Source organism: Mobula birostris, unplaced genomic scaffold (assembly GCF_030028105.1).
Source record: "Mobula birostris isolate sMobBir1 unplaced genomic scaffold, sMobBir1.hap1 scaffold_1166, whole genome shotgun sequence".
In the NCBI taxonomy this organism is placed as follows: Eukaryota; Metazoa; Chordata; class Chondrichthyes; order Myliobatiformes; family Myliobatidae; genus Mobula; species Mobula birostris.
The window spans coordinates 101307-123025 of record NW_027274207.1 but is presented as its reverse complement, the minus strand read 5'-3'; the positions used below and the strand labels follow the sequence as shown (position 1 = coordinate 123025).

Below are 21719 nucleotides of genomic sequence, written 5' to 3'. Positions count from 1 at the left end.
GACGCTCAGGAAAAACTACATCTTCCTCATCGAGCTGCAGCCCCCCAAAAAGCAGCAGGTGCTCCATTTCCTGCAGGGATACATCTGTCCCCCAAAACGCGAGGCCAGGGTGGTGGTCTCCTTTGGTGCCGAGCCAGTCCCCAGAGTCACTGAGTACGTGGTGGGACCACTGCCTCTGCCCCGGTATCACCACCCTGCCAGGCCAAAGGGCAGCAGCTCCATCAAGTTCTCATCCCGACCCACCACATTGGTCGAGTACGAGCTCCTGTACAGGAAACTGGCCCAGGTTACCAAGGTGGCCACCCCACTGCTGAGGGAGATCAGTGGCGCCTGGTTCCACAACTGCACTGACCTCTGCCTGACCTTTACCGACGTGGCCCCCAGAGGGGAGAGGTCAGGGGACAGAAAGTCCTGGTTCATTATCCAGCGAGATGTGGACGCTTTCTTCATCCACCCGATTGGCTTGGAGATCCTGCTCAACCACAAGAGTACTGACCCCAGGCTCTGGGCCGTGGAGAAGGTCTGGTACAATGGCCAGTACTTTGACAGCATGGAACAATTGGTGGAGAAGTACAACAGAGGACTGGTGGCTACAGTCAAACTGCCGGAACTCCACAAGGAGAACCTCTTCTCCTCCTACCGTCCTCGCGGACACTTTCAAACCGAAACCAGTACCCGTGGCCCCCAGGCCTGGCAGCCACACGGCCAAAGGTACTGGGTGAAGGGGAACTCAGTCCTTTACGGAGGCTGGAGCTTTGCCTTCCGAGTCCGCTCATTCACGGGCATCCAGCTCTTCGACATCCAGTTCAATGGTGAGCCCATCGCCTATGAGATCAGCCCGCAGGAAGCTGTTGCCTTCTACTCCGGCCACAGCCCTGCCACCATGCAGACCAAGTACATGGATGCAGGCTGGGGAATGGGGGTGATGGGATACGAACTGGCAAAGGGCATCGACTGCCCGGAATTCGCCACCTACATGGACACCTACCATTTCTTCGACAGTGACCAACCTGTACGCTACAGGAACGCCTTGTGCATATTCGAGTTTCCCACTGGGATCCCCCTCCGCAGGCATTTCAACAATAACTATAACGGAGGCTACAACTTCTACGCTGGAGTGGAGGGTCAGGTACTGCTGCTGAGAACCACGTCCACTGTCTTCAACTACGACTATATCTGGGACTTCGTCTTCCATCAGAACGGGGTGCTGGAGGTCAAGGTCCACGCCACGGGCTACATCCACTCCTCCTTCTTCACTCCTGAGGGGCTCAACTATGGCAACAGGGTCCAGCAGCATCTGCTGGGCAACCTGCACACCCACCTGATACACTACAGAGTGGACCTGGATGTGGCAGGTGGGTGGGCACCAGCACACCCCTCATCACTCACCCCCATACACTTTGTCCTCCAAAGACACCTTCCCACACATCTCTCACCCACAAACACTTTCCTGCCCCATATGTGCCCTTCCCCACATCATTCAACTCAGGCCCAGTCCTCCCTGTCTGAGATGTCTCTGTGGCAGCACTCCCAAACAATCCCCACACCAATAATGCCTCAACTGCCCCTAAGCCCCCAACCCTACACATTCTCCATACAGTTCATTTCCTGAGTTTACCCCTCCTCCAGCCCAGAGCCCAGCGGCCCGTGATCCCTGTGCACTGTGGTTTCTGCTCAATCGCACTGGCTCCAGGAACTGTACTGCTACTTGGAACTGGAACTGAGTCATGGGGACGAGCTGGTGAGAGACACCGCCCCTGGGAAGGAGCCTGTCCCAGCACCCGTGACCAGTGATTGTCTATCGATACCCCACACACCATGAGGACGAGCCCAGCAGTTCACTGATCCAGGAGTGGATGCAACAGTTTCCAAATACCGCCCATCCAACAGTGTGACACTCCCTCAGTACCACCACTCCAACAGTGTGACTCTCCCTCAGTACACCACTCCAACAGTGTGACTCTCCCTCAGTACAACCACTCCAACAGTGTGACACTCCCTCAGTACCACCACTCCAACAGTGTGACACTCCCTCAGTACCACCCCACCAACACTGTGACTCTCCCTCAGTACACCCTTCCAACAGTATGACTCTCCCTCAATACACCACTCCAACAGTGCGACTCACCCTCAGTATACCCCTCCAACAGTGTGACTCTCCCTCAGTACACAACTCCAACACTGTGACACTCCCTCAGTACACCCCTCCAACAGTGTGACACTCCCTCAGTACACCACTCCAACACTGTGACTCTCTCTCAGTACCGTCCCTCCAACAGTGTGACTCTCCCTCAGTACCAACACTCCAACAGTGTGACTCTCCCTCAGTTACACCCCTCCAACAGTGTGACTCTCCCTCAGTTCCCCCCTCCAACAGTGTGACTCTCCCTCTTACACCCCTCCAACAGTGTGACTCTCCCTCAGTACCGTACCTCCAACAGTGTGACTCTCCCTCAGTACCACCACTCCAACAGTGTGATTCTCCCTCAGTTACACCCCTCCAACAGTGTGACTCTCTCTCAGTACCACCCCAGTGTGACGCTCCCTCAGTACACCCAACAGTGTGACTCTCCCTCAGTTACACCCCTCCAACAGTGTGACACTTGCTCAGTACCACCCCTCCAACAGTGTGACTCTCCCTCAGTTACACCCTCCAACAGTGTGACTCTCCCTCAGTACACCACTCCAACAGTGTGACTCTCCCTTAGTACCGCCCCTCCAACAGTGTGACTCTCCCTCAGTACACCACTCCAACAGTGTGACTGTTCCTCAGTTACACCCCTCCAACAGTGTGACTCTCCCTCAGTTCCCCCCTCCAACAGTGTGACTCTCCCTCTTACACCCGTCCAACAGTGTGACTCTCCCTCAGTACCGTACCTCCAACAGTGTGACTCTCCCTCAGTACCACCACTCCAACAGTGTGACTCTCCCTCAGTTACACCCCTCCAACAGTGTGACTCTCCCTCAGTACACCACTCCAACAGTGTGACTCTCCCTCAGTTCCCCCGCCGCAATGTGACTCTCCCTCAGTTCCCCCCTCCCGCAATGTGACTCTCCCTCAGTACCACCACTCCAACACTGTGACACTCCCTCAGTACACCCCTCCAACAGTGTGACACTCCCTCAGTACACCACTCCAACACTGTGACTCTCTCTCAGTACCGTCCTTCCAACAGTGTGACTCTCCCTCAGTACCACCACTCCAACAGTGTGACTCTCCCTCAGTTACACCCTCCAACAGTGTGACTCTCCCTCAGTACACCACTCCAACAGTGTGACTCTCCCTCAGTACCGTCCTTCCAACAGTGTGACTCTCCCTCAGTACACCACTCCAACAGTGTGACTCTTCCTCAGTTACACCCCTCCAACAGTGTGACTCTCCCTCAATTACACCCCTCCAACAGTGTGACTCTCCCTCTTACACCCCTCCAACAGTGTGACTCTCCCTCAGTACCGTACCTCCAACAGTGTGACTCTCCCTCAGTACCACTACTCTAACAGTGTGACTCTCCCTCAGTACCACCACTCCAACAGTGTGACTCTCCCTCAGTTACACCCCTCCAACAGTGTGACACTCCCTCAGTACCACCACTCCAACAGTGTGACACTCCCTCAGTACCACCCCACCAACACTGTGACTCTCCCTCAGTACACCCTTCCAACAGTATGACTCTCCCTCAATACACCACTCCAACAGTGCGACTCACCCTCAGTATACCCCTCCAACAGTGTGACTCTCCCTCAGTACACAACTCCAACACTGTGACACTCCCTCAGTACACCCCTCCAACAGTGTGACACTCCCTCAGTACACCACTCCAACACTGTGACTCTCTCTCAGTACCGTCCCTCCAACAGTGTGACTCTCCCTCAGTACCAACACTCCAACAGTGTGACTCTCCCTCAGTTACACCCCTCCAACAGTGTGACTCTCCCTCAGTTCCCCCCTCCAACAGTGTGACTCTCCCTCTTACACCCCTCCAACAGTGTGACTCTCCCTCAGTACCGTACCTCCAACAGTGTGACTCTCCCTCAGTACCACCACTCCAACAGTGTGATTCTCCCTCAGTTACACCCCTCCAACAGTGTGACTCTCTCTCAGTACCACCCCAGTGTGACGCTCCCTCAGTACACCCAACAGTGTGACTCTCCCTCAGTTACACCCCTCCAACAGTGTGACACTTGCTCAGTACCACCCCTCCAACAGTGTGACTCTCCCTCAGTTACACCCTCCAACTGTGTGACTCTCCCTCAGTACACCACTCCAACAGTGTGACTCTCCCTTAGTACCGCCCCTCCAACAGTGTGACTCTCCCTCAGTACACCACTCCAACAGTGTGACTGTTCCTCAGTTACACCCCTCCAACAGTGTGACTCTCCCTCAGTTCCCCCCTCCAACAGTGTGACTCTCCCTCTTACACCCGTCCAACAGTGTGACTCTCCCTCAGTACCGTACCTCCAACAGTGTGACTCTCCCTCAGTACCACCACTCCAACAGTGTGACTCTCCCTCAGTTACACCCCTCCAACAGTGTGACTCTCCCTCAGTACACCACTCCAACAGTGTGACTCTCCCTCAGTTCCCCCGCCGCAATGTGACTCTCCCTCAGTTCCCCCCTCCCGCAATGTGACTCTCCCTCAGTACCACCACTCCAACACTGTGACACTCCCTCAGTACACCCCTCCAACAGTGTGACACTCCCTCAGTACACCACTCCAACACTGTGACTCTCTCTCAGTACCGTCCTTCCAACAGTGTGACTCTCCCTCAGTACCACCACTCCAACAGTGTGACTCTCCCTCAGTTACACCCTCCAACAGTGTGACTCTCCCTCAGTACACCACTCCAACAGTGTGACTCTCCCTCAGTACCGTCCTTCCAACAGTGTGACTCTCCCTCAGTACACCACTCCAACAGTGTGACTCTTCCTCAGTTACACCCCTCCAACAGTGTGACTCTCCCTCAATTACACCCCTCCAACAGTGTGACTCTCCCTCTTACACCCCTCCAACAGTGTGACTCTCCCTCAGTACCGTACCTCCAACAGTGTGACTCTCCCTCAGTACCACTACTCTAACAGTGTGACTCTCCCTCAGTACCACCACTCCAACAGTGTGACTCTCCCTCAGTTACACCCCTCCAACAGTGTGACTCTCCCTCAGTACCACCCCAGTGTGACGCTCCCTCAGTACACCCAACAGTGTGACTCTCCCTCAGTACCACTACTCTAACAGTGTGACTCTCCCTCAGTACCACCACTCCAACAGTGTGACTCTCCCTCAGTTTCCCCCTCCCGCAATGTGACTCTCCCTCAGTACCACCACTCCAACAATGTGACTCTCCCTCAGTTACACCCCTCCAACAGTGTGACTCTCCCTCAGTACCACCCCAGTGTGACGCTCCCTCAGTACACCCAACAGTGTGACTCTCCCTCAGTTACACCCCTCCAACAGTGTGACTCTCCCTCAGTACACCACTCCAACAGTGTGACTCTCCCTCAGTTTCCCCCTCCCGCAATGTGACTCTCCCTCAGTACCACCACTCCAACAGTGTGACTCTCCCTCAGTTACACCCCTCCAACAGTGTGACTCTCCCTCAGTACCACCCCAGTGTGACGCTCCCTCAGTACACCCAACAGTGTGACTCTCCCTCAGTACCGCCCCTCCAACAGTGTGACTCTCCCTCAGTACACCACTCCAACAGTGTGACTGTTCCTCAGTTACACCCCTCCAACAGTGTGACTCTCCCTCAGTTCCCCCCTCCAACAGTGTGACTCTCCCTCTTACACCCGTCCAACAGTGTGACTCTCCCTCAGTACCGTCCCTCCAACAGTGTGACTCTCCCTCAGTACCACCACTCCAACAGTGTGACTCTCCCTCAGTTACACCCCTCCAACGGTGTGACTCTCCCTCAGTACCGTACCTCCAACAGTGTGACTCTCCCTCAGTACCACCACTCCAACAGTGTGACTCTCCCTCAGTTACACCCCTCCAACAGTGTGACTCTCCCTCAGTACACCACTCCAACAGTGTGACTCTCCCTCAGTTCCCCCCCCCGCAATGTGACTCTCCCTCAGTTCCCCCCTCCCGCAATGTGACTCTCCCTCAGTACCACCACTCCAACACTGTGACACTCCCTCAGTACACCCCTCCAACAGTGTGACACTCCCTCAGTACACCACTCCAACACTGTGACTCTCTCTCAGTACCGTCCCTCCAACAGTGTGACTCTCCCTCAGTACCACCACTCCAACAGTGTGACTCTCCCTCAGTTACACCCTCCAACAGTGTGACTCTCCCTCAGTACACCACTCCAACAGTGTGACTCTCCCTCAGTACCGTCCCTCCAACAGTGTGACTCTCCCTCAGTACACCACTCCAACAGTGTGACTCTCCCTCAGTTACACCCCTCCAACAGTGTGACTCTCCCTCTTACACCCCTCCAACAGTGTGACTCTCCCTCAGTACCGTACCTCCAACAGTGTGACTCTCCCTCAGTACCACTATTCTAACAGTGTGACTCTCCCTCAGTACCACCACTCCAACAGTGTGACTCTCCCTCAGTACACCACTCCAACAGTGTGACTCTCCCTCAGTTCCCCCCTCCCGCAATGTGACTCTCCCTCAGTACCACCACTCCAACAGTGTGACTCTCCCTCAGTACCACCCCAGTGTGACGCTCCCTCAGTACACCCAACAGTGTGACTCTCCCTTAGTTACACTCCTCCAACAGTGTGACACTTGCTCAGTACCGCCCCTCCAACAGTGTGACTCTCCCTCAGTTCCCCCCTCCCGCAATGTGACTCTCCCTCAGTACCACCACTCCAACAGTGTGACTCTCCCTCAGTTACACCCTTCCAACAGTGTGACTCTCCCTCAGTACCACCCCAGTGTGACGCTCCCTCAGTACACCCAACAGTGTGACTCTCCCTCAGTTACACCCCTCCAACAGTGTGACACTCGCTCAGTACTACCCCTCCAACAGTGTGACTCTCCCTCAGTACACCACTCCAACAGTGTGACTCTCCCTCAGTACCGCCCCTCCAACAGTGTGACACTCCCTCGGCACAGCCCCTGCCACCCTGCTCACTGATTGGGACCTTATTATCCTTTTTGCAGGCTGTTGGAGGTTTAAGGCATTTTATGGGATTTGATGAGCATTTGGGGGGCTGTATTTGTTTTGGGGAGCCCCTCACAACCCTGGTGATCTAGATTCCCACTTCCTTGGCATTGCGCTGGGTCCCAGATCCTCCCAGAAGCCCAGTTAAATTTGGAAAATCAGGGTGATGCTGGATCCCTAGAGAGGGAATTTGTAGAATAGCTACAAGATGGCTTTTTAGAGCAGCTTGTGGTTGAGCCCAGTCAGGAAAAGGCAATTCTGGATTGGGTGTTGTGTATTGAACAAGATCTGATTAGAGAGCCTAAGGTAAATAAACCCTTAGGAGATAGTCATCAAAATATTATCAATTTCGCCCTGCAGTTTGAGAGGGTCAAGATAAAGTAAGATGTATCAGTTTTCCAGTGGAGTAAAGGGAATTACAGAGGCATGAGATGCTGCCCAAAGTTGATTGGAACGGGGCACGTGCAGGGATGACCGCAGAACAGCAGTGGCTGGAGCTTGCAGGAGCAATTCAGAAGGTGCAGGATAGATACATCTCAAAGATGAAGAAATATTTTAAGAGGAGGATAAGGCAACTGTAGCTGACAAGGGAAGTCAACAACAGCACAGAAGAAAAAATGCAGACATATAATATGGCAAAAATTGGTGGAAGTTGGAGGATTTGGGAGGCTTTTAAAAACTAACAGAAGGCAACTAAAAAAACCATAATGAGAGAAAAGATGAAATATAAAGGTAGGCTGTTTTCTTCAATTTTCCCTGTTATTTGAGGAAAGGGGGAAATATGAGTGTGAGGGCAGCTTGTTGTTCTCAGTGTCAGATGTGGGAGGTCCTGGAATCTCCTAGCCTCCCAGATGTCCACATCTGCGCCAGGCGATCCGAGCTCCAGCTCCTAAGGGACCGCGTTAGGGAGCTGGAGCTGCAGCTCGATGACCTTTGTCTGGTTAGGGAGAGTGAGGAGTTGATAGAGAGGAGTTACAGGTAGGTGGTCACCGGAGGCAGACAAGTGGGTCATGGTTAGGAGGGGGAAGGGGAAGAGTCAGGTACTAGAGAGTACCCCAGTGGCTATGCCCCTTGACAATAAGTACTCCTGTTTGAGTACTGTTGGGGAGGATATTTTACCTGGGGGAAGGAACAGCGGCCGTGCCTCTGGCACAGAGTCCGGCCCTGTAGCTCAGAAGGGTAGGGAAAGGAAGAGGAGGGCAGTAGTAATAGGGGACTCGATAGTTAGGAGGTCAGATAGGCGATTCTGTGGATGCAGTCAGGAGACCCGGATGGTAGTTTGCCTCCCTGGTGCCAGGGTCCAGGAAGTTTCTGATCGCATCCAAGATATCCTGAAGTGGGAGGATGAGGAGCCAGAGGTCGTGGTACGTATAGTTACCAATTACATAGGTAGGAAAAGGGAAGAGGTCCTGAAAGGAGAATATAGGGAGTTAGGAAGGGAGTTGAGAAGAAGGAACGCAAAGGTAGTAATCTTGGGATTACTGCCTGTGCCACGCGACAGTGAGGAATGGAATGAGGTGGAGGATAAATGCGTGGCTGAGAGACTGGAGTAGGGGATAGGGATTCAAGTTTCTGGATCATTGGGACCTCTTTTGGCACAGGTGTGACCTGTACAAAAAGGATGGGTTGCACTTGAATCCTAGGGGGACCAATATCCTGGCGGGGAGATTTGCGAAGGCTACTGGGGAGACTTTAAACTAGAATGGTTTGGGGGTGGGAATCAAATTGAAGAGACGCGGGGAGAGGAGGTTAGTTCACAAATAGAGAAAGCTAGTAGACAGTGTAGAGGGAGGATAGGCAGCGGATAGAGAACGGGAACCCTCACACCGAAGATGTAGGGGAGAAGGAAGAAAAAGATAACGAAGTTGTTTGCACCATTAGGGATACACAGAGAGTAAGAGGTGGAGAGTTTCTTAAATGCATCTATTTTAATGCTAGGAGCATTGTAAGAAAGGTGGATGAGCTTAGAGCATGGATTGATACCTGGAAATATGATGATGTAGCTATTAGTGAAACATGGCTGCAGGAGGGGTGTGATTGGCAACTAAATATTCCTGGATTTTGTTGCTTCAGGTGTGATAGAATTAGAAGGGCAAGAGGGGAGGTGTTGCATTGCTTGTCAGAGAAAATATTACAGCGGTGCTTTGGCAGGATAGATTAGAGGACTTGTCTAGGGAGGCTATTTGGGTGGAATTGAGGAATGGGAAAGGTGTAGTAACGCTTATAGAGGTGTATTATAGACCACCTAATGGGGAGCGAGAATTGGAGGAGCAAATTTGTAAGGAGATAACAGATAATTGTAGTAAGCACAAGGCTGTGATTGTGAGAGATTTTAATTTTCCACACATAGACTGGGAAACCCATTCTGTAAAAGGGCTGGATGGTTGGGAGTTTGTAAAATATGTGCAAGATGGTTCTTAGCAGCAATACATAGAGGTACCAACTAGAGAAGGGGCAGTGTTGGACCTCCTGTTAGGGAATGAGTTAGGTCAGGTGACGGAGGTATGTGTTGGGGAGCACTTCGGGTCCAGTGATCACAATGCCATTAGTTTCAATATAATTATGGAGAAGGATGGGACTGGACCCAGGGTTGAGGTTTTTGATTGGAGAAAGGCTAACTTCGAGGAGATGCGAAAGGATTTGGAAGGAGTGGATTAGGACAATTTGTTTTATGGGAAGGATGTAACAGAGAAATGGAGGTCATTTAAAGGTGAAATTTTGAGGGTACAGAATCTTTATGTTCCTGTTAGGTTGAAAGGAAAGGTTAAAGGTTTGAGACAGCCATGGTTTTCAAGGGATATTGGAAACTTGGTTCGGAAAAAGAGAGCGATCTACAATAAGTATAGGCAGCTTGGAGTAAATGAGGTGCTCGAGGAATATAAAGAATGTAAAAAGAATCTTAAGGAATTAGAAAAGCTAAAAGAAGATATGAGGTTGCTTTGGCAAGTAAGGTGAAAATAAATCCAAAGGGTTTCTACAGTTATATTAATAGCAAAAAGATTGTGAGGGATAAAATTGGTCCCTTAGAGAATCACAGTGGACGGCTATGTGCGGAGCCAAAAGAGATGGGGGAGATTTTGAACAATTTCTTTTCTTCAGTATTCACTAAGGAGAAGGATATTGAATTGTGTAAGGTAAGGGAAACAAGTCGGGTAATTATGGAAACTATGACGATTAAAGAAGAGGAAGTACTGGCGCTTTTAAGGAATATAAATGTGGATAAGTCTCCAGGTTCTGACAGGATATTCCCTAGGACCTTGAGGGAAGTTAGTGTGGAAATAGCAGGGGCTCTGACGGAAATATTTCAAATGTCATTAGAAACAGGGATGGTGCCGGAGGATTAGTGTATTGCTCATGTTGTTCCATTGTTTAAAAAGGGTTCTAAGAGTAAACCTAGCAATTATCAGCCTGTGAGTTTGGCGTCAGTGGTGGGTAAAGTTGATGGAAAGTATTCTTAGAGATGGTATGTATAATTATCTGGATAGACAGGGTCTGATTAGGAACAGTCAACATGGATTTGTGCATGGAAGGTCATGTTTGACAAATCTTATTGAATTTTTTGAAGAGGTTACTAGGAAAGTTGACAAGGGTAAAGCGGTGGATGTTGTCCATATGAACTTCAGTAAGGCCTTTGACAAGGTTCCACACAGAAGGTTAGTTAGGAAGGTTCAATCGTTAGGTATTAATATTGAAGTAGTAAAATGGATTCAGCAGTGGCTGGATGGGAGATGCCAGAGAGTAGTGGGGGATAACTGTGTGTCAGATTGGAGGACGGTGTGTAGCAGTGTGCCTCAGGGATCTGTACTGGGTCCAATGTTATTTGTCATATATATTAATGATCTGGATGATGGGGTGGTAAATTAGATTAGTAAGTATGCAGATGATACTAAAATAGGTGGGGTTGTGGATAATGAAGTAGGTTTTCAAAGCTTGCAGAGAGATTTAGGCCAGTTAAAAGAGTGGGCTGAAAGATGGCAGATGGAGTTTAATGCTGATAAATGTGAGGTGCTACATTTTGGTAGGACTAATCAAAATAGGACATACATGGTAAATGGTAGGGCATTGAAGAATGCTGTAGAACAGAGGGATCTAGGAATAATGGCGCATAGTTCACTGAAGGTGGAATCTCATGTGGATAGGGTGGTGAAGAAAGCTTTCGGTATGCTGGCCTTTATAAATCAGAGCATTGAGTAGAGGAGTGGGGATGTAATGTTGAAATTGTACAAGGCATTGGTAAGGCCAAATTTGGAGTATTGTGTACAGTTCTGGTCACCAAATTATAGGAAAGATGTCAACAAAATTGAGAGTGTACAGAGAAGATTTACTAGAATGTTACCTGGGTTTAATCTCCTAAATTACAGAGAGAGGTTGAACAAGTTAGGTCTTTATTCTTTGCAGCGTAGAAGGTTGAGGGCGGACTTGATAGAGGTATTTAAAATTATAAGGGGAATTGATAGAGTTGACATGGATAGGCTTTTTCCATTGAGAGTGGGGAAGATTCAAACAAGAGGACATGAGTTGAGAGTTAAAGGGCAAAAGTTTAGGGGTAACATGAGGGGGAACTTCTTTACTCAGAGAGTGGTAGCTGTGTTGAACGAGCTTCCAGCAGAAGTGGTTGAGGCAGGTTCGATGTTGTCATTTAAAGTTAAATTGGATAGATATATGGACAGGAAAGGAATGGAGGGTTATGGGCTGAGTGCAGGTCAGTGGGACTAGGTGAGAGTAAAAATTCAGCACGGACTAGAAGGGCCGAGATGGCCTGTTTCTGTGCTGTAATGGTTATATGCTGTTATATAGGCTAGCCAATAATATAAAAGAGGACACCAGAAGTTTTCTTTCAGATGTACAGTATAAGAGTAAAAGAGGCAAGAGTGGAGATCGGACCACTGGAAAAAGATGCTCGAGAGAGAGTAATGTGGGTCAAGGAAACGGTGGATGAAATTAATCAGTATTTTTCCATCGGTCTTCTACAGTGGAAGACATCAGCAGTGTGTCAGAACTTAGAGTGTCACGGGATATAAGTGAGTGTAGCTGCTATTATTAAGGAGAAGGTGTGGGAAATTTGAAAGTTCTGAAGTTAGGTAAGTCACCTGGACCAGATGGTCTGCACCCCAGGGTTCTGAAAGAGGTAACTGAAAAGATTGTGGAGGCATTAATAATGATATTTCAACAATTACTAGATACTGGAATAGTTCTGGAAAACTGGAAAATTGCAAATGTCACTTGACTCTTTAAGGATTGAGGCAGAAGAATTGAAATTCTAACCCAGTTAGCCTAACTTCAGTGTTTGGAAAAACACTGGAGTTCATTATTATGGATGTGGTTTCAGGATACTTGGAGGCACCTGAAGGCAAGGTTTTCTTAAGGGCAAATTTTACCGAACAAATCTGTAAATTCTTTGAGGAACAGACAGGCAAGGTAGACAAAAGAGAGTCAGTGGATGTTGTTTACTTGGATTTTCAGAAGGCTTTTGACAAGGTGCTGCACGTAAATAAGCTTAACAAGATAGAGCCCATGGTATTACAGGAATGGATAGAAGACTGGCTAACTGGCAGGAGACAGAGATTATGAATAAAGGGGGCTTTTTCTAGTTAGATGCCAGTGACTAGTGAGGTTCCACAGGGGTCAGTATTGGGACTGCTTCTTTTCACATTATATGTCAATAGTTTGGATGACAAAATTGATGACTTTGTGGCCAGATTTGCAGATGGTACATAGATAGATGGAGAGACAGGTAATGTTGCAGAAGCAAGGAGTCTAGGGAAGGACTGAGACAGATTATGACAATAGGCAAAGAAGTTTCAGATGAAGTACATTGTAGGGAAGTGTATGGTCATACTGTACACTTTGGTAGAAGGAATAAAGGGGTAGACTAAGGGAGAAAATTTAGATACCAGAGATGCAAAGTGTCTTGGGAGTCCTTGTGCAAGATCCCCTAAAGGTTAACTTATAGGTTGAGTCAGTGGTGAGGAAGGCAAATGCTGTCTTAGCATTCATTTTGAGAGGACTAGAATATCGTGTAAAACTGAGAATGTATGTGGAGAGGATGTTCCCTATAGTGGGAAGAGCAGAGGACCAGAGGCCACAGCCTCAAAATACAAGGACATCCCCTTGGAACAGAGGAGGAATTTCTTTAGCCAGATGGTGAATCTGTGGAATTCATTGCCACAGATGGCTATGGGGGCCAAGTCATTGGATATATTTAAAGCTGAGCTTGCTAGGTTCTTGATTATTAAGGTGTCAAAGCTTATGGAAATAAGGCAGGAGAATGAGAGGGATAATAAATGATGAAATGGCAGAATAGACTCTGAGTTGAATGGCCTAATGCTGCTTCTATGTCTTATGGTCTTGTGGTCCACAGGAACCCACAACAGCTTTGAAACATTGGAGGTCAAGCTGGAGAACATTAGCAGCCCTTGGAATCCAGGGGACCACATTGTGCAGTCTCGAATGGACCGGGTACAGAGGGCACGTGAGCGGTCAGCTGCCTTCGCTTTCCGCAAACCGCTGCCCAGGTATCTGGTCTTCTACAACCCTACACAGCAGAACAAGTGGCATCACCCGCGGGCTTATCGCATCCAGATCAACTCTCAGGCTGACCGTGTCCTGCCACGGGACTGGAAGGAGGAGAAGGCAATTACCTGGGCAAGGTAAGGTCGCTGTCCAATCAGGAGCAAATTCCAGGTGTGGCATCAGACACTTCATAAACCTGAGATCAATGGGAGGACCCTCCAGTCCAGGTCAGAGTGTGGGTGTGGTGTCAAGGAACACGCCCTTCTGCCCATCAAGTCCAGACTGACCAAAAAATCAAGGGCACACAAAATAGTGAGAGATAAAAGATCTAAAAGGAATTGAAGTGTACCAGTTCACAGAAATGCAGGGAGTTTGGGTGGAAAAACTTGATAAGATATTTTATTACACCCTCTCAGAAATCTCATTATGATAGTAACCTCCCTGTTTGCTGGAGAAATTGTGGAAATCAAAATGCGAACCATTATCATCTTTTCTGGGAATGCCCCATTATCAAAGACTATTGGAGTGGGATACATAATGCCCTACAAGACATCTTTAAATGTGAAATACCCTTAGAGTAATACCATATATTTTGGGTATATACCTCAAGAATGGTTGAAAAGAGATAAATATTTAATGAATATACTGCTGGTGGCTGGTAAAAGGACCCTTAACAGGAAATGGTTATCTCAGGAGATCCCTACTTTGAATGTATGGATGGAAATTACAATGGCTATTTCCAAAATGGAGAAGATAACAGCATCTGTTAATCATAAGTTGGAACAATTTGATTCATACTGGAAAAATGGTTTATCTACATAACACCTCATAGGCCTGATTTTATTCTCACAAGTCAATGAATGTGTTGTTAAAAAAATCACTCCCTACTCTGTACATAGTTTTCTTCTTTCGATTGTTCTTTCTTTCCTCTCCTTTCTATAAGTGGATACCTCAGATAACTATTATGTGGAGACTTGTGACAAATATGATTATATGATATATATGTACAGTATCTGAAGTACATCATATGGAAATGTTTGTTTGATGATGAACATCAATAAAAAATAAATTTAAAAAAAGGAACCTGAGAGCACATTCTTCACCCAGACGGTGGTGGGGGTGTGGAACGAGCTTCCAGATGCAGGTAGAATTCCATTTAAAAGACACTCGCACAGGTACACTGACAGGAAATGTTCAGAAATGGGACTAGATTAGATGGGAACCTTGATCAGCATGGACCAGGTTGGCCAAAGTACCTGTTTCCATTCTGTATCACATAGAATAGTACAGTCCCTCAGCCCATAATGTTGTGCCAAAATATTAAAGCTAATGACACCTAATGACTTCTACCGACACAGTGTCAATATGCATCCATTCCCTGCACATTCATGTGCCTATCCAGGTGCCTCTACTATATTTGCATCTACCACCACTCCGTGCATCACATCCTAGGCACTCATTACACCGTTTTTAAAAATAAAAATCTTGCCCCTAGCATTTTCTTCAAACTTACCCCTCTCACCATAAATACATGCCCTCTTCTTTTCAGCACTTCTACTCTGCGGAGAAGAACATTGGCTGTCTACTCTGTCTCTGCCTCACATAATTTTATAAACCTCGGCCTGCGCTGCTCCGTAGAAAACAGCCCAAGTTTGTCCAACTCCTTGTTGTAGCTCATGCGCTCTGATCTACGTAGCATCCTGGTAAGCCTCTCCTGCACCCTCTCCACAGCCTTCCCGTAAGGAGGCAACCAGAGATGAATACTCCAGGTGCAGTCTAACTGGAGTTTTATAATGCTACAAAATAGCTTTCCAACTCTTGAACTCTTGTTCCTCAACTAATAAGGCAGGTCTGCCTTACGTCTTCTTCACCACCCTATTAACACTTTCAAGGAGCTAAGGACTTGGACCCCAAGATCCCTCTGTACATCAACACTAACAGGGGTCCTGCCATTAACAGTGTACTGTCCACTTACATTCGATCTCCCAAAGTGCATCACCTCGCACATGCCTGGATTAAACTCCCTCTGCCATTTCCTCCCCCCATATCTGCAATTGATCAAGCAATCCTCCTTCCCACCCCCAACCTTTTTATTCTGGCATCTTCCCCCTTCCTTTCCAGTTCTGAAAAAGGGTCTCACCCCAAAACGTCAACTGTGCATTAATCTCCATAGTTGCTGCCTGACCTGCTGAGTACCTTGTGTGTGTTGCTTTGGATTTTCAACATCTGCAGAATTTCTCCTAGTTATGATCTATTGTATAAACCACTGTAACCTTTGCCAGTCTTCTATGCAATCCACAAACTTACTGACCATGCTACCTACGTTCTCACCTAAATTGTTATTACTGTATGTGATAACAGTGGAGCCAGCAGCAGCACCAGTCCCTGTGACGCACTCCTGGTCCAGTGTGAACAACAACCCTCCACCATACTCTCTGACCACAACCACCAAGGCAGTTCTGTATTGCACTGGCTGCTCACCTGTATCCCATGTGATCTCACCTTCTGGACCATGGTACCCCACCTCATATCACCCACTCTCCCACTTTCTGTCTCCTTCACACTCTCCCTCTCTCTGTCACATTTCTCTCCTCACCCTATTCAAACTCTCTCTCCCTCCAGCTCTCAGACATTATGTTCCTTTCCCTCCTCCTGCCATACCTCTTTCTCTCTCTCGTATCTTGTTTGCTCCCTTTTCCCTCCCTCATACCCTGTCAATACTCATTTTTTCATCTCTCCTTCCATCCCTCCCCACACCCTTCTCGCTTCCCCTGCCCCCACCCTCGCTCTCTTTCCCGCCCACTGTCTCTCACACACCTCACACTCTCACGTACTGCAAGTATTTCCAGTCCTGGCCACCCCATCTCCGTCCCCTCTGCTCTCCATCTCCCTCCATGACCCTCTCTTACACCCTGTGAGTAATTGTTCTTCCTCCCTCTCTCACTCTTCCTCCCTTTCTCACATATTAGCTCCTCACCCTCTCTTGCCATCCCTCCCGTCCCCCTGTCCCTCTCCCATGCCCTATGAGAAGCTCCCCCCTCACCCTTGCTCTCTGCTCCAGTGATGACTTCCCTGTTCCAGGTATCACTTGGCTGTCACTAAATTCCAGGAGAATGAATGTTGCAGCAGTAGCCTCTACCTGCAGAACGACCCCTGGGATCCCAGTGTCAGCTTCGAGACATTCATTCACAACAACGAGAACATCACCAACCAGGTAAGCATCCAGGGTTGGAGGGGAACGGTAGGGGATGGAGGGCGAATGTCTCCTCATAATGTCCCCACTGTTTGATGAGAGTGAGACCAGGGACAAAGGAGGAAATGTGCCTGGAATTGGAGGAGGTAGAGGAGGCCTTAACTTAGTTTCAGTATTCATCAGTGAGAGGACATTGACTAATGTGAGGTCATCATAAAACAGGCTGATATGCTGGAACATGTCGATGTTAAGAAAGATGATATGCTGAAACTTTTGAAAAAGTTCCATGGGGCTGGATGGGATATGCCCCAGGTAACTACAGGAAGCAAGAGAAGAGATTGCCCTGTCTTTGATGATGATCTTTGCGTCCTCACTGGCCACAGGAGTTGTACAAGAAGATTGGAGGGTGGCAAATGTTACCTCTTTGTTGAAGAGGGGTAATCCGGATAACCCTGGGAATTTAGACCAGTGATTAGTTGCGATAGATTGGAGAGGATTCTGAGAGGCAGGATTTATGATCTTCTGGCAAAGCATAGTGTGATTAGCATCAGTCAGCATGTCTTTGTGAGGGGCAGGTCGTGCTTCACGAGCCTGATTGAATTCTTCAAGGAAGTAACAAAACAATTTGAAAACAAAGGCAGAGCAGCAGATGTAGTGTATGTGGATGTTAGTAAGCCGTTTGACATTCCCTCATAGTAGGCTCGTTTGGAAAGTCAGAAGGCACGGAATCCAGGGAAACTTGGCTGCATGGATTCAGGACTGGCCTTCCAGCCCTTCCCACAGAAGTCGGAGGGTGATAGTGGAGGGAGTGCATTCTACCTGGAGATCTGCAACCAGTGGATGTTCCACGAGAATTTATTCTGGGACCCCCTGCTCTTTGTAAATTTTATAAACAATTTCGATGAAGAAGTGGGGGGAGGGGGTTACTATTTTTGCACATGACACAAAGATTAGTGGTGTTTTGGATTGTGTGAAAGGTTGTCGTGGGTTACAACAGCACATTGGTGTACAGCTGCAGCTATAAATGGAGTTCAATTCAGAGAAGTGTGAAGTGTTTCAATTAGAAAGGTCAAAGTTGAAGACAGAGCACAAGGTTAATGGCAGAATTCTTTGCTGTACAGAGGAACAGAGGGATCTTGGGGTTCTCTCAAAGTTGCCATGTAAGTTGATATGTTGGTTAAGAAGCCATGAGGATAGGCTGAGTGAGCTGGACTTTTCTCTTTGGAGTGAAGGAGGATAACAGCAGATAGGCACATGGATGGAAAAGTGAACGGCTAAGTGGGAGGGAATGGTTAGATTGACCTTCGTAGGTTAAAAAGTCAGCACAACATCATGGTCCAAAGATCCTGTACTGTGTTGTATTGTTCTATGTTCTATAATGGTCGGAGGAGAGGAAGAGTGGGCTCCAGTAATGGGGAGCAGAGATGTCCCCTAATAACAGGAGAGACACACCAGGTTAATGTGGGGAGACAAAGGACAGACCCAAAAATGAGGACTGGAGGACACAGAACTGACTCCAGTGGGGGGAGAGTGCACAGTACTTAAGGTGTGACAGCTCCCAGCAGAGAGTTTTCCAGAACGTTCACTCCTCACCCCCCGTCATTCCCAGGGTTACTGATGGAGTCTCCACTTCTGCCTGTTTCAGGATCTGGTTGCCTGGGTAACAGTCGGCTTCCTACACATCCCCCATGCTGAAGACATTCCTAACACCAGCACTCCAGGAAATGCTGTGGGGTTTCTCCTCCGCCCCTTCAACTTCTTCCAGGAGGACCCGTCAGTGGCCTCACGGGACGTGGTTATTGTTCGGCCAGATGGGTCCGGTGTAAATGTCAAGAGGTGGACAGAGATTACCAGTCACCAGTGTCCAGCCACTCGTCCTTTCACCTACAATGGCACCTACCTTCCGGTATGAGGAGCACTGTCCATGGCCTGGCAGGACTGGGAGTGTAATTGACACCCAGAGTTCTTACCAAACCATCCTCCATCACCTGCACACAGTCACCCCTCTTCAAGTCCTGCCACCCTCCAACAACTGCCCCCAACACCCTCACAGAGTCACCCTGCCCAAACCCCAACAGACCAAAACAACCCCTTGCTCCAACATCCTGATACAGTTGCCCCTCCTCAGGCCTTACCAACCCACAGCACCCTGCACCAATACTCTCTGTCACCCACAATCACTCATCCACAATTGCATCAACACCCATTCCCCAGCACCCGTAATAGAGTCAGCCCTCCACACGTCCCTTCACACACCACCCTAAACCAAAACACTAGACCCTCTCTCCCAAGCACCCCAGTCACCCACACCACTCTTATCCAACTCTCCCATCACGTGGCCTCTCCGCGACTGGTTAATCTGCTGAGTGCCAACAGTTTCTGCTCCATCAGTGGTGAGGTTGAAACCTTGGGATTTATTCGTATTGAAACACAGAATTAAATCATCTTCCAAAGTTCATCAGCAGTCGGTAATTTCATCTCCAATTCAACAGTAAAGGAAGTGTTTCCTCAGCCTTCAGGTGGGAGGCCAGCAAGTTGTTAAATTTACCGCACAACCTTTTCTGCTGTCGTCTCAGTTGGGACTCCCTGGAACACTCATCTCCCACTAGACCGCCCCCTTCTCCCCACCCACAGCCCATTAGCTGCCGGGATTAGAGGTAAACCTACGGGGCTCCGGAATGTTCCAGGGGACTGCCCGCTGCTCGGGCATTGATTGCCGACGTCCAGGGTGTCCTGAGTCTTCAACAGTCAGTGCTCTGCCTCCTGTCCCCTCACGCTGGGTGGGGTGGGGGCCACACCCATCCGACATGTTGTTCCCCCACGGATCTCCGTCACAGAAAGGGGCCAACGTCTGCCCTGCAACACCCTGGAACACAGAGAGCAGGGGTCAGGGCAGCAGAGATGGGCTGAAGAGTGTAACCCCACATGACGGCCCTGTCGCAATCCCTGGAGGTGTGGGAGCCCCCAGCCCAGGTACCTACAGCCCACTGGGCCAAGTGAAGTAAGTACAGAGGGAGTGGATGCATTGGTTAAATCTTCCAATCCACCTTGATGATCATTGAAAGAATCTGCAAACTGTCCACATGGCACCAGGATTCAACAACAGGACGTAATTACTGGCTAATCTCTTCCCACATCCATTGCTGGAAATATCACAATCAATGTGTAAGGGGAGAGATGGATGGAAAATGGTAAGGAAGGGCTTCCAATTTCCTCGTATCTGGAGTTGCAAAGGTTTTTGACCAGGTGCCACCACAAGGTGAGGATATAGGCTAACAGCTGTGTTGGCGCATGGATAGAGGGCTGGCCTCGGGCAGGAGGCAGTGTGAGGGGGTAACGGTGACCTGTGGTTATCATGAGGACGAGTGATGGGGATGGAACTGCTCACAATAAATTTCCCTGACTTGGGGGAAGGGAGTGAAGATACACATGTGTGAACAGTGCAGGAACAGGTGGGAAAGAGGAAAGAAATAGTTTACTAAGAGATATTGGTAGGTCAATAATTGGGAACATGATTGCCGAGTGCCCTCATTACCATCTCGGGTGACTTCAACCATGTTACCATGGCTAGAACACTGCCCAGCTCCACGCAGTATGTGAGCTGTACAACCAGAGGGGAGAGGACTCTGGGTTTGATGTACACTAACATTAAGGAAGCATACAGCTCCTCTCCCCTCCCCCCACTGGGAAGGTCAGATCACAACCTGGTGCACCTAAAACCCTGCTACGTGCCTCTGGTGAAGAGTAAACCTGCAACCTCGAGGACAGTGAGGAAATGGTCGGAGGAGGCTTATGAGGCGCTCCAGGGTTGTTTTGAGGTGACAGACTGGCAGGCACTCTGTGAGCCACATGGAGAGGATATTGATGGGCTCACAGAGTACATCACTGATTACGTCAACTTCTGTGTGGACTGCAATGTTCCGACAAGAACTGTCCTTTGTTATTCAAATAACAAGCCATGAGTGACAAAGGACATTAAGGACATCCTGAACAATAAAAAGAGGGCGTTTAGAGATGGAAATAGGGAGGAGCTGAGGGCAGTACAGAGGGACGTGAAAGCCAGGATCAGGGAGGCTAAAGACAGGTACAGGAGGAAGCTTGAGTGGAAACTCCAGCAGAACAACATGAGAGAGGTCTGGAGCGTGATGAGGACCATCACTGAGTTCCGGCAAACTAGCAACAGAGGAGCTGAAGGCAGTGTGGACAGGACCAATGAACTTAACCTGTTCTTTAACAGATTTGACATTGTAGCCCCTGCCCATCCCCCATGAGCCATCTGTTGTCGGCCCCCAACCAACACACATTCCACTCTCCCCTCCTACCCCTCCTCACAGTCCCTCACCCTGCTCTCATGACTATACCCCTTCCCCACACGAAACCACCACGGTGGGCTTCACAGCTGAACAGGTGAGAAGACAGCTGAAACGTCTCAACCCAAGCAAGGCTGCAGGACCGGATGATGTCAGTACCAGGGTGCTCAAAGCCTGTGCCCCTCAGCAATGTGGAGTACTTCGCCATGTATTCAACCTGAGCCTGAGGCTCTGGAGAGTTCCTGTACTGTGGAAGATGTCCTGCCTTGTCCCTGCACCGAAGACGCCACACCCCAGTGGCCTCAATGACTACAGACCGGTGGCATTGACCTCCCACATCATGAAGACCCTGGAGAGACTTGTTCTGGAGCTGCTCCGGCCTATGGTCAGGCCACACTTAGATCCCCTCCAGTTCGCCTACCAGCCCCAACTAGGAGTTGAGGATGCCATCGTCTACCTGCTGAACCGTGTCTACGCCCACCTGGACAAGCCAGCGAGCACTGTGAGGGTCATGTTTTTTGACTTCTCCAGTGCGTTCAACACCATCCGCCCTGCTCTGCTGGGGGAGAAGCTGACAGCGATGC

At 49.2% G+C, this 21719-nt stretch overlaps 2 protein-coding genes across 8 annotated transcripts in view; one reads left to right on the top strand and one right to left on the bottom strand.

Moving 5' to 3' along the window:
• Positions 1-7: 7 nt before the first annotated feature.
• On the top strand, positions 8-19344 carry LOC140192346 (diamine oxidase [copper-containing]-like; the record flags this gene model as incomplete). Its single annotated transcript, XM_072249989.1, has 4 exons — positions 8-1355; positions 13481-13769; positions 16714-16846; positions 18471-19344. Coding segments are annotated over 4 exons (2037 nt in total), but the record flags the coding sequence as incomplete, so codon positions are not given.
• The window catches only part of LOC140192344 (voltage-gated inwardly rectifying potassium channel KCNH6-like), a 65022-nt gene continuing 62530 nt past the window's right edge, over positions 19228-21719 (bottom strand). For 5 of the 7 annotated variants that reach the window (XM_072249982.1, XM_072249981.1, XM_072249985.1 and 2 more), the window contains one exon: positions 19228-19691. In XM_072249982.1, coding sequence (XP_072106083.1) covers positions 19464-19691 — 228 coding nt within the window. In that variant the 3' untranslated portion in view covers positions 19228-19463. The remainder of the gene's footprint in view (positions 19692-21719) is intronic. The other 2 variants (XM_072249986.1, XM_072249988.1) reach the window with 1 other exon arrangement.